General features: G+C 39.7%; 1 protein-coding gene across 9 annotated transcripts in view; it reads left to right on the forward strand.

The window, feature by feature from the left end:
* The window catches only part of DTNA (dystrobrevin alpha), a 221,516-nt gene that overhangs the window by 103,503 nt on the left and 99,466 nt on the right, over window positions 1-18,547 (forward strand). For all 9 annotated transcript variants that reach the window (XM_035553143.2, XM_035553137.1, XM_035553139.2 and 6 more), the window contains one exon: window positions 18,251-18,318. In XM_035553143.2, the coding sequence (XP_035409036.1) occupies window positions 18,252-18,318 (67 nt within the window). In that variant the 5' untranslated portion in view covers window position 18,251. The remainder of the gene's footprint in view (window positions 1-18,250; window positions 18,319-18,547) is intronic.

The following is an 18,547-nucleotide window of genomic DNA, read 5'->3' on the forward strand; positions in this document are numbered from 1 at the left end:
TACTACAGCTGGTCAGACGCAAACAGAAAGGTCCCATTGGTGTGCTAGAGACAGAATAGCACATGGCCCTGCTGCTGCCTGGAGCATCTTCCAGCTGTCTTTTGAAGCTGGCCGTAAAGGGCAGGACTGTGTGAACTGTTGCTAGCTAGAATCCTGGGCCTTTAAATTCTTTTTGTGTCAGATGAAAAATTGGCATGTGAGAATACCTGCAGGCCAAGAAGAACATTTTAAGTGGTTATGCCTGCATTTTAAAATAACTTCTCCTCCCCACCCCGTGATTTGTTGCATAAAAATAGCCAATATTTTAAGCCTGTCTCCCTTCTGGGAGTATCCCAGTCAATCTCTATACCTTTGCATCCTCTGTTTTATATATTCACTGTTTAGTAGATATACTTTTCATATCAAAATTCTGGACAGCTAAAGGATAGATTATTTTCATTGGAATCAGTGACTGAAATTATTACATCAAGGTCATTCAGTTAATTTCCCATCTTCGTAAAACAACATATAATTTTAAATCCAAAATTATCTGAAGTGGATAAAGGTGTGGAGAAATGATCTGATATGATGATGCATAACATCTCCCAGCAGCAGGTATTTCATATCTGCCACATACGGGGGAACAAGATTTTGTCGTTTATAACAAATACCACCTTTTTCGTGGAGAATCTTAAAATAATTAAAGAGTAGAAGGGACTGTCAATCCACACATTGCAGTAACTCATTGTTTATCAGTTGTTATTTTTGATGTTGCTGTTCTGTTGTCTTGACTCTGTCTTGATTGTGATCTGTTCATGCTACAATTTAACCTTGCAGCATTCTAATTTTAACACCACAACACTACAAAAAATACAAACATGCTAGACTCTCATTTCAGAAGATGATGTTTTTTTTCATTGCCTAGCTTGGTTCTGGAGGGAGAACAAGCACTCTTCCTTTTGTGAAAGGCAGACACCTAATGGACATCTTTAAATATTTCCAGTAATAGAGATGTCCTAAATCACAGGTTACTTTCGTAAACATGAGCCATTATAGCTAAAATTAAACATGGGTAAAATCCTGGCAAAATTGAATTCATTGTCATTGAAGTCAATGAAAACCATTCTGTTGGTTTAAGTGGAACTGGGATTAAACCCTGTATTTATATAGAAAATGAAGAAAGATGAAGAGCTCTTACTTTTTTTTTTTTCACGTACAGACACATGTGCACTTTCTGTTCCATTTTCTGCTATAAATGTACTGTGCTGGGAAAGAGCCACTTAAAGTTCACAACCTTTACGAGAGATGTCACGCCAGTAGCAGAGAAGCATTAAGAAGTGAAGGCCAAGCATGGCTGTATGCGTCAGCCAGTGCTTTTTGTTGCAAAAAGGCAGGGCATTTCACCTGACTGTGCTGCAGCAAAAAAAAACTCCACAGAGATTTCAACAGGCTTCACCTGCCAGGTTTAAATGGAGTAGTTTCAATCATATTTACTGAGGCTTTCACATTCAGTGCAAGACATTTTCCGTAAAATGTTATGCAGGATACATTCGCAAAAGCATATTGTTAGAACAGCTTGAAACAATGTATTGGATATCCCCTCTGCAGCAAACTAAGCCATAGTAATGTTTATTATAAAAGGCTATTCACTTATAAACATGTTTGTTTGCACAGACAGATGTCAGCTCTGCCCTTTCTCCATGTGGCAGAAATCCGAAGAGCAGAGAGCTTTGCCAGGTCTGGCTTGTTCCAGGTGTTTAACCTGAGAAGGATTGCCTGTGGGCCTGCAAGCAACGAAACAAGTAATATTGCATTTTACAATGGACGTCCTTAAGTAAGGAGCACGGGTTGTACCAGGGTGCCATGTTTTCGAAATAAAATTTGCAATGTTTGTTCCAGCCAAGATAAATTTGCCACGATACTTTGCTCAAGTGCTCATGGTAACTCTGGCCAGGAGCCCTCAAGCACAAGTCTCCCCAAGTGTGTGCTGTTTGTTTTTCTAGGCCAAACTTTGGCCTAGCCCCTGAAAACAAAAGTCTAAAATCTTGATTTTAAAGAGCAAATGCCTACTTTCCCATGCAATTACCTTCCTGGAGCACAAACAGTTTACTGAGAAAAAAGAAATGAGACATTTTACTTTTTTTAAGCCACTCTCTGAAAAGGAGGAGAAGTATCAATTAAAGTTCCTCTCTTTCCAGATCAGTATTTTTTCCCCAGAAGTATCAGCATAAACAGATGTATGTATTGAAGTTCAGATTTGTTGCAGGTACATCCATGACTTCAAGAACAAGTGAAAAAGCTTTGTCACTGGACGGAGGCAGTCCAGATGCTGTGTCTTCCCTGGAAGGACAGGAAATCTGTATAGAAATCTTTTTCATAGATAGGGATATAGCAGAAAAGATTATTCTGAGTAGCTGTTGCCCACAGGAAGCCTAAGAGGCTTAATTTTTAAAGGTTTTCCATCCTGTATACATTCAGGTGTTGCCTCTTTTGCAGTCGGTGTTTGCAGTACTAGGGAAACAAATATAAAACAAGCTGGCTTTTATCCTGATATAATCAAATGTGTGCAGATGTGATCTCTGTTTGCTCAGTACGCATAAGGAGAATGGGAACAAGGGAAAGGAGGAAATAAAGAGTTGCTTTCTCTTTTTTTTGTACAAAAAAAAAAGTTGTTTGTACAGAAGAAATAGAGTTTGGGGTATACTTTTATTTTTTTTATAAAAGATGAGTGGCAGGATGGAGAGGGTTGCTGCTTACCAATAGGTAAGACAAAGATTGTAGGATGTGTATTTTTGATCCTAGCAAACATATTATTCAAGCCTGATGAGCTGCTTTTTAAAATATGTTTGTATATTAAAGGTGAAGGGAAAGCATATGAAAACAGTGAGTGTTGGACTTGGTGCTCAGCATTCTTCCTCCTCAGAGTAGCTCACATAAAACTGTTCCAGGATCTGAGTTTTCGGCAATGTTGAAGAGTTTGGTTGATGTCATTAGCTATTGCTGGCAGCTGCAGCAACTTCCAGGTGTGTAAAAATGTTGATTCTCCAATTCTTTTTTAAGTTCATTAGTTCATCATTTTTTAAGGTTTTACAAATTAATAATCTTGCAAAATTTTTAGTGATTTCTAGTCTTTCTCTCCAAGACAGTGACATGCTGTAAGTCAGTAAAATTTCAGCAGATCTCTCAGAAGAAAATGTAGCTGTTTGTGTCTCAACCTTGAATATTTTTCTTATCTAGCTAACATGATTTTCAAAAGATGTATTGGTTTTCTTCCTTATATAAGGTCTTAGATGAAAAAAAACATTTGAAGAGATCCCATTTGTGTGTGTGTATGCCTTCGTTATTTTGACCTTATTAATGCCAGGGGTTATTTATAGCTCCGTGACTGCTATGTTTGAAACCTTTGCAAGCAGACTGACTCTATCAAAAAATGCATATTTCTAAGGCTTCCAGGGTCACTGCTACTTTGGAGGAGGATCCGCTCCACCCTGCTCTCTTGTGGACCCTTTGGGACTTCTGCCCTGAGAAGACCTCCTCATGTAGGCAACTGGCAATGCTTACCTCCAAAAGTGTTGCTCTGTAGTACTCTTCTACCCCTCCTAAATCTCTGTGATATTGTGCAGAAAAAAATGCAATTGATGATAATACTTTAAATAGCCTGTTGCTGATATAGTGAAGAGTGACTGGCACTTGATACAAACGAATGGTCCTGGCATTGGAGATTGCCAGTGGAAATCTTTTCAGTACATCTCAGCTGAAGAAAAATGAGGTGTACACAAGGAACACCATCAAAAAGCCTTTCTTTTTTTACCAAATACTTCAACACCTTATAGCATCTAAGTCTGTTCCAGGCAAAGATATTCGTCTTCTCTGCCTGCTGTATGAATACAATTGAGTGGTAAAATTGTAAATATTTTTTTAAAAGTAAAATAAAATTGTAAATAACTGGAGAAAAAGCCTCTCTGTCTTTTTAAATTTCCCTTTCTAACTCGTTTGCGTTGTAAAACCACACTTCCACGGGCTTGCTTAGAACCAGGCCTGAAGCTAAATATTTACCCAATAGATTTTGTTTAATCTGTTTCAGTGCCTCTGGAAATGAATTTACACCTCTAATTCCTAAGTACCCTTTGCCTCTGGGCATATGTAGTGAAAAGCGGGTATTAGAAGAGCTGAAATAGAGTTGAGATAACTGATAACCTGAGCCAGTAGGTAATCGGTAGAGAAGAGAGCATGATCCTTTGTTTCTCCAGGGTCTGGAAATGGAACTGTTTGAGGTGAAAAGTTGAGCTGGACTTGAGTGTTTCAGGTCCTTCAGATGGTACTTGAGAGGTAATTTGAGCTGAGTGTCGTCAGGCTTTCTGTGCCTCCCAGGTCCCTTCCAGCCCTTCCCAAGCTGGCTGTCTGGAGAGAAAGCAATGCCCATGGGGAGGTGCCACCACCCCTGTAGCAGTGGGAGAAGTGAGGAGGAAAGGTGAGCATTTCAGTGGGAAATCAGCAGCGGCACGCAGTGACAGCCCGCACAGCTGGGCCTACATCCTGGGCATGAAGGACACTGTCTTCTTGGAAGTGTCTTGGTCAGGGGACAATAAAAGGCCCTGGTCAGCTCAGACAGGCTCTTCAAGGCCCTCAGACCTGCAATAGGCTGTATTCAGTCTCCTTGGCAGAACAAGCCCCCACAGCCAAGGTGCAGGTCAGGCTGGCCACTTGCCTCACCACAAGGTGTATCAGGTAGCCCCACCTGTTTTTCTTCACTGCTTGTTGTATTACACTGTGTTAACTCATCTCAGCTATTAGTCCTGCCCCTTTTCAGCGTAGTCGTGCTCCTCCTCTGCCAAATTGCTTTTGGTCCTTTTGCTGACTTTGATGAAGCTCTGTCTTGCTCTTGCCTGGGATCCTAATACACAGAACTCACCTGGTTTCATGATGTGGAGCCCTGTCTCTGTCTACCCCTAGACCTGTGACCCCTAGGCCCCAGCCGCTGATCCTGAATGGTTTTGACTTGGCTACCTGGCTCGTTTGGTCCTTTGCTCCGCCATGCTGAATACCTCTTGATAATGCTTTGTGATGGCAGAGCAAGGCTCACCATTGCTTCTCTGCCCGTCACACAGGTTTGCCTTTCCCTTCTGCACATTGCAAAGGCCTTCACTGAAGGCCCAGGTGGGAAGGTGGATAGCATTATTTGGCAGAGCACTGGGACAGCGTACCCCTGTCCTTGCAGAGATTTGTAATGTGAGAAATGGAGGATTTTGCTCCAGAAAGTTCTGGGGGTTCTTTCTGCTTGTAGCTTGTAAGACGTAGCAGTTAATTTAGCCCAGTTCAAAAAAATCACACATCAGAATGTCTTTTACTAGAAGGTGAAGAACATCTAAGGAGATGCTTGTACCAAAGGGCTTCACCTGCTTCCTTTTCTGCAGGAAGGAGCAGCTTCCTAACAACACTAGTCCATACTCTAGTCACCTTGTGTGACTTAAATGCACTTTACTGATGTATAGTTTGTTGCACTATTGTCTTCTTTCTCATAGGTTAAAAGGAAAGTTTGGTGATTCTTCAGTCCTTTTAATGTTTCAGCCTTTGGAGTTTGTTCAGTACAAGGAAGAGATGAGCCCAGTATCCAAAATCCAGCTATGCACTTCGCTCCCATCCTTTACTCTCCATTTACACTGCTGGCTGAGGCAAGAACAAAGTGCTTGGCTGACTCCGCTACATGCTATTTTATGTCATCTGATGATCTGGCCCAAAAACACTTACAGAGCCTCCATTGCACCTCATTGGAAATGCAGGGTTTGGCCTACAACATATATGTGAAAGACTTACTGGGATAGTTTTAAAAGCCACAGACTATAGGGCATTCAGCACATCTCTTGAGAGACTGTCCACAGCATAATACATCTTTCACTTCAGAACTTCCCTGTTGAGATCCGACATTTTCTGTGTTTAAATACCACTCCTTTTATTCCTAATCAAACCCTGTGTCACACCTAATAATTCATCTCTTTCCTCAGCATTAGCAGCATACAGCTGTTTCATTCGCCAGTTCACCAACATTTAACAAAACTGTGTAAGTTTGATGTTATTCTCTTCCCAGAAATCAGACCCTCCCATCTCTGCCCTTTGGATTACTTCCCCATGTCTCCTTCTTGCTCCTTCCACTTTGTCAATAGCTTTCAGACAACATGGTGCCTAAACCAGAATGTAGTATTTGAGTGTGGTTGAAACGGAGCCAAACAAAGGGAGAAAGTCTCTTGCTTCCTGCTCTGATGTGATTCATTTGGTAACACACACTATTGCTGCTTTTTTGCCAGAATACTCGGAAGAATATTAGACATGGTCTGAGAATTAAGCAAATGACACTTAAGGTGCAAATGCACTTATTCTTGTTTGCAAATATCATTAAGCAGCTTAGTTTAAATCCGTTTAAACTACTTCAAGTTTAGATGCCTCTGTACCAACGTAATTATCTGCTGCATCTTCCAGCAGGGTTCAGTTTGGACGTGGTTTTGTCAAGGCGGCTACGTGACACTTCTGACTAACACAGAGTTCTCCTCAGTCTCAGTCTCTGTTGTTTTCTGAAGTAAACTGGCGGCTACTTTGAAAGCAGCACGTGGTCAGACCATCACAGCACGGAGCAGGCTGCTGGCTCAGCAGAGGGCAATGAACAGAACTTCTGAGAGCAAAAGGGCACTGTGCTACCTGCTGGTCCTAACTACCCAGACAAGCGTGCCTCTCACCTGTCACAGTCAGTTCAGGTACAATTTTTGATCAGCATTCAAGCCTGGAGAGGTTCCTGCTCTCCCTGAGGTCCATGTAATACTCTCGCTCTTGGGGCCCAGTTTGCAGTCCCCTTGTGGACAAATACCCCAGCAGGTCTCCCTGAGGTGGTAGAGTTACAGGCAGTCAGTGCCTATTACTGAAAGTATTTGTGTGCTGGTTTACCCGCTCAGAACCAAAGCATTTCACATAAAAAATTACGTGCAACAGTTTGCATTGGTACCTCTCTCTCCAAAATATATCATGCTTTGCAAGTTGCTGGAGGCCCTGGCAGTGCTGTAAGCTATCGTGGTTTTGCAACAACCATCCTTTCTCCTTCTTCCGTCAGCTGTGAACCTATCTGATAGTTGCTGGCCACTCGTTTTTGGTGACCATTCTTTGCAAAATACCTACATAAATGTGCTGGATCTTGGAAATCACACTGTGGCAGCTAGAAGTTCAGTGGCTGGGATTGCTCCGCTGGGTGTTATTTGTGACCATTCACATAAAAATAGTGAGTTGTTTGGTTTTTAAAAAACTGCTGCTGAAAGTGACCATGACATAAAGACAGGGACAGGGAAGTCCAATATGGCTGTATAGTAACTTGCAGTCTTACTGATTCAGTCTCACAGAGTATCCCCCAAAACTTAGAGACTGGTGGTCTTGGATTGTTACGAACCATCTGTCACAGCCAGCCTAATTAAAACCTTCACAGCTGATACCAGCTTGTGAGAAGGGAAAGGATGATGTATGCCAGATTTCCTGTCTCCAGGCACAAAGATCAGCATCAGCTGTGGTGGGACACAGCCGCGTTTCGCTTGCCTGTTGGGTTTTGGTCACCACTCCAGCTGTGCTCTCAGGTTTGTGCTTTGCAGCGTTGACTGTGCGTCTGCACATCTTGCAGCAGGCCTCTTGTGCCCTCTTCGGTTTTCTATGGGAGGAAAAAAAGTCTTCCCTGCTGTCTGTTCTGTGGGGCAGAAACTCTGCATCCTGTCCATGAGCTGTTGTGGAAGAGCTGTTGTATTGCTTAGCTTATATCTGCTTAATTCACCAAACAAGAAGTAGTCAGCAGTGGCCTCCAATATTAACTTGCAAAAGGATGCCACAGTAACTGGTTTCCTAGAGCTGGGTTTGGATCCTCTTCTTCATTCATTTGTATTGAATAGCCTCGCTGAAGTCCACAGCACTTCTCCCAGGGCTATCTGGCTATCCTGCACCGGTGACAATGTGAGTTTCAGACCATTAATTCCTCCTGGCAATGGGAGACTTACAGCATGTAAAACATTTAATTTCCCTCACACCTTTAGGTGTGCATTTAAATGCAAACTTATTTTCGTACTAAACCTAGGTAGAATAATAGACCTGAGCAGAAACAGAAGGAATGAGATCCTTGTAAATGAAGGAGGTACTGAAATATTAGTCTGAGGAACTCTAGTCTGTTGTGAAACATGACAGAACCACATACAGACCTAAAGTGCTCTGTGACTGTATCTTGACTGTTCTGACACCTCTTGTAACCTGCAGTTAGTGTTGCAAAAGTAATTTTTTCCACAAAAGCTAATGCATTCTGAGCATCCTAGAGCAACGCTTGCGTAGGAGCGTGTGTTTTGTCTTGACTGCCCTTAGATTGGTGTTTCTAAGAAACTAGAAACTACTTCATTTACATGAACAAAAATCTCCTTAACAAGTGTTGCGGGATTTCAAAGCACACCAGGAATCCTTGCAAACATAGCTGCCAGCCTGATGAGCTGTTCTTCTGCGGTTGTTGTTCTCCCCTTTGCTTTCTTCACATTCCCTCCTCACCATCTGAGAGGTAGAGTCAGGACACCAGAATTTCTTCAGATGAATGTCTGCTCACCAGCATATTTCTACCAGCTGAAATGTTTATGCTGCACTGGAAGGATTTTTACAACCTAAACGTTCCTTCACAATATAATTAATAATGTTTTGTTAAAAATATTTGTCTTTGAGCATATTTTGTATATACAACAGTAACTTGAATTTAGCAGTCCAAGCAGTGTCAATGTGCGTATCGGAGAAGAAAGAACAGGATCAGTAACCATACGAAGCAAGGTATTTCTGCTGTGTCCGCTTACAGGCATCACCAGCCATTAGCTTTGCCTTCAATATTTCAAACGTTAGATTTGTGTTCTGGCTTAGTGTATAAGACTATCTGCTACATAATTATATTGTATTTCATTTTCTTCTGTACACTATTGTAATAATGATATTGCCTAATAAAATAATGTCAGATTTTAATTAGGTTAAAAGTAATTTGGCGTATTAGGTTTTTTATTTGAGAAAATAAACTAGCCGGTAGTGCATATCAAAATAGCCATTTTTTTAGTTTGCATTGGCTTTCATTTCCTGTCATCCTTTACCTGTTGAAATAAGGGTTGTTGTGTGGTTGGGTTTTTTTGTTAATTAAGTTATTACAGCCCCTCAGCACCTTACATCTAACACTTTTATTTTGTAGTGAGGATGTAAGATGCCTGATTTACCATTTATTAAATGCATAGTTTTGCAAAAATTCCCACTCCTAATAAATAGCCACACGTTATTAATCACTGAAATCAGTTAACCAGGCTAATGTGAAAAAGTATGGTAATGCTGCATGTGAGTAGTTCAGCAACTGCAGGCCTGAACTTGCTGGGAGGCAAAGACAGAATACGTTTGCGTCAAAGGCAGTTTTGTAACATAAGAGCTTATGCTAGCCTTCTGTGGTGGGATACTTGAGGAATAACCAGTGGTGTATGAACTGACAGAAAATGTAGGTCTCCTCTGCAGTTCACTTTTATAGGAGTGTCCTGAACAGCCTCTCAACATACAGCCAAATAATGAAGAGGAGAGGATGAAAGACAGAAAGATTCTTGTGGTTTTTACTCTCTTAATTCTCTTAAGTTCTTTGATTCCTTGTGTTTTCTAAGTGACTTCAGTACTCTGTAAACTTCTACATATATGTGGACATACGTTCTTTGCTATGCGGAGGATGTATGAGAGCTCACATACATCTCGATGTCACTAAAGCCCATCTCGTAGTGGAAGGAATTCTGCCTTCTCCAAGTGCCATTTCCAAGTGCATTCCTTTTTCTATTCATTGTTTGTGTTGTGTCTTTTTTTGTAAGGTGTTTATTAAGGACAAAATAGAAAAATCTTTGAGCCAGTTCAGCAGTCCATTCCTTTTCAGCTAACACTCAGTCAGCACAATGGAGTTCAAGCATATCCTTTAAGTCTAATGGGTGTATAAAGGGTTTGCTGAATAAGGACGTATTAAAGGCAGCTTTTGTTGAACTGGAGCCTATCTGAGTTTGCCTTTCCTTTGTATTCATTGTTAGAAGACTCCCAAATGTTTGTGTTTGGCTGTAATTTCTGGTCACTTACATTTTTACAAATTTAGATGCCTCATTGCTTGGATTTTTTCCTGCTTTTTCTTCTCTTATCACGTGGTACTGCCAACCTAGCTGTTATGTCTCCTCTATTGGATATAGCAATTGTATTGCTGTACGGCTGGTGTGATCATTCATGGGTGTGCAGGCAGGTACAGAATGAGAATACAGAGACACTGGTATCAATCATTATGACTTTGGACAGTTAGTGTCTTAACTGAATATCTTGAGGACTGAACTGTTGTCGCTAAGGCTGCCAAATGAAATCATTTGAACAATACATATGGCACTTATTTTCCCACCACAAACTTCTAATAAGACTTAGACAGGTGTCCTTAATTGTGATCTGGTACTTGAAAACAAAATTAAAACCAGAATTAAAAGCTGAAAACAGAATTTAAAAGTTGGTGTCTGCTTTAAAGAGTCTTCAGCTGAATACAGCTACCAAAAGGATGAAGTTGTACTTTTACCCAAGTCATCAGGCTGCTCACAGAAGGGATATGGCCAAGTAAAAAGAAGAAAATCTCCTGTTTCCTTATTCCTTGACAATAGCTAATTGCTAAAATGCCTTCTTCAGATATTGATTAGATCAGCCTGTATGTTGCTGTTACTTGCATTAAAGATCTATACTTATTCCAAAAATGCTCGTAAGTTCAATAATTGCCATCCTAGTGCTATTCTTCTCCTCTAGTGCCTGCTATCACTGAACTTAAGACAAATTAGCAGCTACCACTATGAAGGAATATATGTGAACATTTTCATCAGTGCCTCATCATTCTTTCATTTGTAATTTGTTTTCCACCTTTCCCCAAATTAGATCTTGAGGGACTTGGATTTCCATGGGAATGGTTTTAAAGAATCTTTTTTCTTAGCTATAATTCTTAGCTTTTTAGATAAAACTCAGAATATGTTTTCATGAACCAATTTGTTACAATGTTTCAGAAAACTAAAAAGTAGAAAAAGTCCAAAGGGGCCTATTTCATGCATAAAGATGAAAAAGTTTAAATTCTTCTTGGATCTCAGTTGAATAATGGAAAACTCTTCTTAGCTGATAAGGTCGTTTCATCTTCTCTAAATCAATGGCTATTCAATTAATAGTTTGGATGCTGAAACTATTGATCAGATAAGGTGACAAAAGCCAGCAGCTCCCTTTTTAACTAATTTGTTTGACTACTCAACAATACTTTCAGTGAAAGATTTTCCCAGTGCACGCAAAGGAGCTCAATAATTTCAACTGCCTGGGAATGTATCTTCTCCCACAGCTACCATTTGGTTTATTTAGATGTTTTTGTAATTCAAAGGAGATGAAAGTACCCACTGTCCTACAGCAAATAATCATCAAATCCCTATTTACAAAAACTGACAACTTGTTTTATTAAAATTGGCAGAAGCCAGGAAATGCTTCCCAACACAATTGTATCACTGACAGCTTACTCAAATGAATTTGGGTTTAATTATGCCAGCACAAGATGAACTGAAAGAAACCTTTGACTAAGTAGGAGTTTAATTATATGTGAAATCCTGCAACCTCCTTTGTGCCTCTACAATGGCAAATAAAAGACCTGAGAGAAGACCAGAGTACCAAAGTATCAGATATCAATTACACGCTTCCTGTGATAAAGTCCTTCTAACTTTTTATGCCCTGAGTTTCGTTAAGGTTTTCCCTACAAATTATTCTTTGCCTAAGCAACTGAAAGAAATAGAATCACAAATTTGAGTGGTTAGAGGTAATCAATACTTTATTGACCCTGTTTTTTTTTTTAGTAAAATAGTATAAAAACATATGTTGAATGAAAAACTACAGTTTGGGTGAAATCCAGGTCCGTGATGAGGGCATGGCAAAGCTCCCGTAACAGATTAACGCATCAGACAAGCAGATTTGGTATTGAATATTGTTGACTTTTGCATCTGAGTTTTGGAGGGTTTGTTCTTTTTGTGGACTGTTTTTAGTATAACAAAAAAAGACACGACTGTTAGCGGAAGTTATTTCTAACAAGTCCTCGGCTGTACAAAGGCTCTGAAACATCGTGGAGTATAAAGAAAATCAATACCTGCTTTATTTGTTCTAAAATATTTCATGAAACTCAGACTAAATATGATTTAAAGATAGCATTTCAATGGGACTTTGACGAGCTGTATTTAAATCTGCACCATTTAGCTAAAATCAATCGTTACTCTGTATCAGAACTATTTTATCAGAAGCGATGTCAATGAAGTACTGGAGAAAAAAATTTTGGAGCTGACTAAAATTATTTTATTGGATCGTTTTATACTCTCAGAGGGTCAAAACGTATTTGAAGCATTGAACACTGGTTTTCCTGCAGTGTTTCATCCAATGGAGCAGTTTCTTATAGTGCCAGGAAGGCTGACTATAAAAGCACATTGGAAAAATGTTGGAAAAATGCGTCTGAGCAACTTGTGCAAGGCAGTTTTATAAAGTTTCACATATTTGTTGTAAGTCTCAAGTATTGTTTTTCTAAAGTGTCTTTCATGTCTGGAGTTGTAAGATTCTCTGTTACATGAGAGAAGTCCTCCTCCTTAGTTTTGCAGAGAAAAGCTGAAAGCTATACAAGCACACATAGATAGCAGAAAAATAATGATTTTAGGATATATTTTGGCCTAATTAATAACTATTTGAATTCTTAAACTTGACAATGCCTGGTGCGCGTGGAAAATGAATGACTGGTGGTTCGCTTGTTCCCTGAAGTGAATTGTCAGTCTTGACATCCTCTGTTAAGATTCTCATTCTGTACAGTATTAAATATGAAATTAGTGTGCTTTGACTCTCATGTTTTCTATCTCCGAATTGTTATTTTTTTCCTTACCATCAAACTTTCCCCAATCAAATCTTTCTTTACCATTAAATTTTCCCCAATTTGTTTCTTCTCAGACCTCCCAAATAAGATTTGCATAACACTCAAACTTCCTTGAGTACTGGATGTTACGAAAATGAGTTGCAGTGGGTGCCTTATAGGACATTTTTGACAGTTTCCTACTAAGGATACGGAGATCCAAAAGGGGAACTGATGAAAAATTTTTGGAAATTTTTTTCTTAAAAACGAGAGGCACATTTTGCTGAAAGAATACATCAAGAGAGATTTTTTTTTGGGGGGGTAATATTAAAATTGCAAAAATATGACAGAATTAAGAAGAGGTGGATTTGCTGAGACTCAAGTTGAAAATAAGCTTAGCAACAGCTTTTATTTTACTTCTTCACTGTAAAAGCTCATCTAGATAAAATACAAACAAGTACTGTAAGTGCAATGCAATTATACCTAGCCTCAGGAAAAAGCATCAAACAATTTTAGTATAGTGCCAAAGATTAGTCCTGGAATGTAAAGCTGAGAGATGCCTATTATGGATCTGCTTCATTAAAAGATGTGAAACAAGACATTCATAAGGCACCAATAAATCCATTAAGGGGAAGAGGGCTCAGAAATGGCCTTCCATGATTCTAGTTATTAACTTCAAAGATTGCTGAGGTTGGGGACTTGGCAAATACAGTTTTAGTTAGCACTCACAGTCCCTTTTAACCCTCTATTCTCTGGTCCAAATTCACTTTGAAATAAGCAGCTATAGCTCTGCTTTAGTTGGCTGAGCAGCACCCACCTACCAGGGCTGAATTTGGAGAATATCGAAGAGGGAAAAACTATGGGTTTGAAATCTTCTGTTTCATATTACATGATTTCTGCATGAACAGTGCTTCAAACCCAGCTATCGACTAGAGCTTTTGAGTTCCTCATCAAATCACTGAAAGCTAGACCCTAGCAGGCTCTTTCATTTCCAGGCATCAAAATTTCTGGAGCTGATAATGCCTGAAAAGGAATAGCAGCACTCTGATAAAACTGTCCCAAGCAATGGCAGACAAGAAGCCTGTGCTACTGAAAAATGTTACTATTGTCTAGTCAAACCTGGGTTTAAATTTCGACCAGCTGCATAGGAAATAGCATCTGATTTGTCAGTAGCATGAAGAACAACCAGAGAAACCTGCACATTTCTCTGCATCCTAATTCCTCCAACTCTCAAAGATACCATAGCAAATATCCAAATTGAAGTCTTCTGAAATTTCGTGGTAGAAAAAGAAATAGTTGTTTAGATTGGGAGTTGAAAATTTCCACAGCAGGGAAATACAGGCTGCTTAGATAAAGGATGCTCAGCCTTATTGATATTGTCTACCAAATTCCAGAAGTGATCTTGGGATACTCACTGTTGATTTCACCAATTCTTCTGGAGCAAAACTTCCAACTAGAATTTGCATCCCAGAACATTCTCAGGCGCTTCAGAGCCGCAGTGAGCACATTTGGACAAGACTCAGGCAGACAGAAGTGTTTTTCTTTTTCCTCTGTGCCAGCTGCAATGGGAAGAGCAACTTTTATGCAGTCTGCAAGGCGGGCAGGAATGTCACTGGTCAGGATTCGGAGCCTCTTGTGTCAAAGATGTAAAAATGTGCAGCTGCATCACAGCCATCACGTGGGACTTTGTAAATTTTCCATGCCACAATTAATCAATTTCAGCATACGATTTTCCTCGCTGGCACACTTCCTGACTCCCCGTGGCACTTCATCTGTCACAGATGAACAAGATGGGGATTTGTCGAAGTGTTAATGGGGTGGCTTTTCTCAGAGTCGTCAAACTGAGCACGTATGTGTGTGTCACATCAGTAATTTTTGACAGTTTCCTATTAAGTTTACAGAACTCTCAAGTAGGGAGCTCCTTTTCCAGGTAAACAGGCAGTTACCTCTTTTTGTGTTTTGGAGCTAATGATTTAGTGGCAGCAGGCATTGCTTTTACCAAGCATGGGCAGTAGCTCAAGAACTAGAAATACACTAATTACAAGAGGGATGATTAAAACAGAGGTTAATAAAATAAGCTATTTATCCTAGATACACTAAAGCAAGAAAAAACACTTACGTGAGACAGAAGTTATTATATTATTCATAAATCAAAGTGGCACAAAGGAAAGAAAAATAAGGCATGTAGTTCTCACCTTATGCGTATAAACTATTCCCTCCCAGATTTTATAAACAAATAAAGTATACTAAAAAATGAGCCAGCTATGCTTCTGATACATGACAAGCATGCAGATGAAATTGCACATGAAACGGCTCAAATCAGACTAAGCTATTTGTTTATTGATTGTTTTCCCTCAAGCTCTGCTGATGTTATAAAAGAATTCAGCTCAAAGCACCAGTGGACGTGAAACATTCACGGTATCTTTTTCAGAGGCTGGAAACCTTATGTTTGGAATGATTTCTGCTCTAGAATGTCTGTAATATAGTGAAGCCTTAATACCTTGCTAATCAGTACATTACTAATTAGCCCATGACAAGAATTTTAATTAGATGCGCAGTAGGTGTTCTCCTTACCTGCAGTGGAGGAGTTATTTCCTGGGAGAAAAGTGAAGGGAAACAGATAGTGGAAGGGATCAAGAGAAGACAAATATGTCTTTTCTACTCTGGGAAGAGTGTACATGAATTAATATTTTTAAAAATTATGTCTCTGATAATTTATTCTGTTTTGTAAAGTATAATAAAGTTCGTTTTGTGATTTGCTTTTTTTCCCTGTAGAACAAAAAGTACTTTTTTTCTGTGAATTGACATCTGTTGTAAGCCAAATGAGAAATATCGGAACATGATTATAGTCAATTATGCTCATGGCCAGCCCCAAGGTCTGAACTGAGAACATTGCCACCTCAAAGTACAAGTCTTTGTACTCTGAGTTTAAGAGCTGAGCTGTGTATCTGCGAGCTGGAGTAAGGAGGTATTCAAAAGATGTGTAGATGTGGTGCTTAGGGACATAGGTTAGCGGTAGACTTGGCAGTGCTAGGTTAACGGTTGGACCAGATTGTCTTGGAGGTCTTTTCCAACCTAAGTGGTCCTATGATTCTGTCATTCTAAGGTGAACAAGCTTAAAAAGGGAAATGCACAAAACCCATGACCATCGTCATTAGTTGAGCAGTGGCTCAGGTGCATTCTAGAGTTAAAAATGTGTAAGAAAAGCTTGGAAGGTAAAGATGAATGAGTTCCTATCAATGGGAACTCAAAAATAATAATTATTGAGCAACATTGTCTGTATTTCTTTTTATTTCTATCCGGAAAAGATGCAAAGAAGGGATAGAGGATACTTCCAAAAATACTGCCACCACTGATGTTCTCGTTAGCTTAATGGCATATATGCTGTTGCAGAGAACTTCAGGATTGTCATTTGGGATGAAGGTTTTAAAATCTGAAAAATATCTACTGCAGTGAGAGTCTTTCAAAGTTATTTGTATTTATATACACATAACTCAGGCTTCCATAGGGAGGCCATTGTGAACAACTCTACAAATAATAAAAGCTAATCTAAAACTGTATTTGCTGTGAAGTATTCACTCAACTGTCCTGCCTGATAAAAGATGCTGTCTTTTCAAATGGCTTTATTAACCCACCTGTCGTAGGAGAGCTGGTGGTTTTCCATAGCAAATTTGTCTACTGCTGTAAGTTCAGTTAGAAGGAGAAAGGGGTGGGAGATTCAAGCTGGGGTTGGTGGGATTACCTATTTTTTCATCTTTTATGGGCAGATATTTAAGGCTGATGCAGGGACAAACAACATTCCTATTTAGGATGCAGGCTGGGGATCTTAAGGTATATCTCATTTTGCAGATAGATGTGAGCCTTCCCTGACACTTCTCCACCAGCAAGACGTGAACGAGCTTCAGATCAGAGGCTGTGTGGCCACTTCAGTAAAGCTCTGTATTGAAAGCTGTTATCTCTGCAGAAGGGCAGGATATATTAGCTCCAGCTTAATGCCATGCTACACACATCCGTATCACTCCCAGCCAAATTAGAGCATGAGTGAACTTGAATATACCTGCAAACACGCTGCAGCCGTACCCTTTGTCCTCCTCCTAGTGGGGCTGCTGCTCACATCACAAAACGTCCACTGTAAATAGCACTTTAGTGGAGCCTTTATCAGTACTCTGAGAATTGAATGGACTATTTGGAAAAGACAGCTATAATGTAGCAGCACTTCATTTGAACAGTGCATTATGGAAGAAAAAAAAATCAAAAAACTCTTATGTGATTGCCTTCCTTTCTCCAAGAAGTAAAAGGAAACTGGTCTTCTATCCTGAGTCCTTTGGTGGGCAGATGGTAGCCTTCAGCATCCAATACTTTCATCCTTCCTATCAAATACATGTGTGGGTTTGCTACTGAAGACAGTGGTATATATTTCGGATTGTGTTTCTGTACAGAGTATCTCTTTTTTTATCCCAGGTGGCCCAATGTTATCTCACACAATCTAGTTGAGATAAGGGTGTAGATTAAAATGCAGGTCAGAAGCCCTAACCAGGCTTGGCAGGGAGGGAAAGATTTTGGTTTGCTAGAGTAATTATCCATAGGAAGTGGTGAAGCTGACACTGGTTTCATTTTTTGAGTGCTGCTAAAGGCGTTTGTCTTTATTCTGGAGGCTTTAGTCTTTTCCAGTTTGAATGCTGGCTGTGAAGGAAGCTGTTGTTTATTCTCTCTCCAGCAGTAGCGCTCTTAGTAATATTCTGAAGACTTGGATATCTGAGAACTGAAGGAAAAAATATCCTTACTTCTGAGCCTTTTACTGGGACTCATTTAATCAGAACCATACTGTCTTGAATTTGAATGAATATTCGGAGTGTAGTTGCTTGAGTAAATAGAGGTGTTATATGGATTTAGTTGCTGTTGTGTTATTTTTTGTTTCTGTTTCTTCCACCCAGAACTGGCAAGAAAGGCATTTTCTAAACTATAAAATAATATCTGAATATTTTATGATGTCTTCACTCTTATATAACTTAAACTGAAGATTCCTTATTTAAGAAAACCTAAATTGAATTTCAGAGCTTGTGTTATGTAAGTCAGTCAGTTACATCAAGCGGAAAAACGAAACATTGCCTTTGGGAGAGAGAGAGAGGGAAAACAAATGCTTCAAAGCAGAGTCTAGGGAATGGAGGACAATTTTGGGACCAGCTTCCCCCCAAACGATGCCACGGAGAGGCTGGCAAAAGGCACTGGGTACGTTTGGAGCACCAGTCAACCTCAAAGGTTCACCGGGATCAATTCTAGATGCTTAAATATGTATGTTCAGCCTGGGAATAATGCTCAATATTTTCACATGATTTTGTCTTCCAGAATGATTGAAGATTGCGGGAAAAGAGGAAATACCATGGCAGAAAGAAGGCAGCTGTTTGCAGAAATGCGTAAGTACTTCCTAGAAATTTCACTGTGGTAGACCATGCCAGTTGCAATGCAATGTCAGTAAAATTCATGTAAGCTTTCCATCTCAAGTAACTGATACATTTGTTTCACAGAAAATTTAATATTGTGAGACCAAAACTACAGGAAAATGGGCTGATTTGACCAAATAGCAGGGGAAAGGGATTTTCTACACCAGCTTATATATTTTTCTACACCATATTGAATTATTTT

Source organism: Cygnus atratus, chromosome 2 (assembly GCF_013377495.2).
Source record: "Cygnus atratus isolate AKBS03 ecotype Queensland, Australia chromosome 2, CAtr_DNAZoo_HiC_assembly, whole genome shotgun sequence".
In the NCBI taxonomy this organism is placed as follows: Eukaryota; Metazoa; Chordata; class Aves; order Anseriformes; family Anatidae; genus Cygnus; species Cygnus atratus.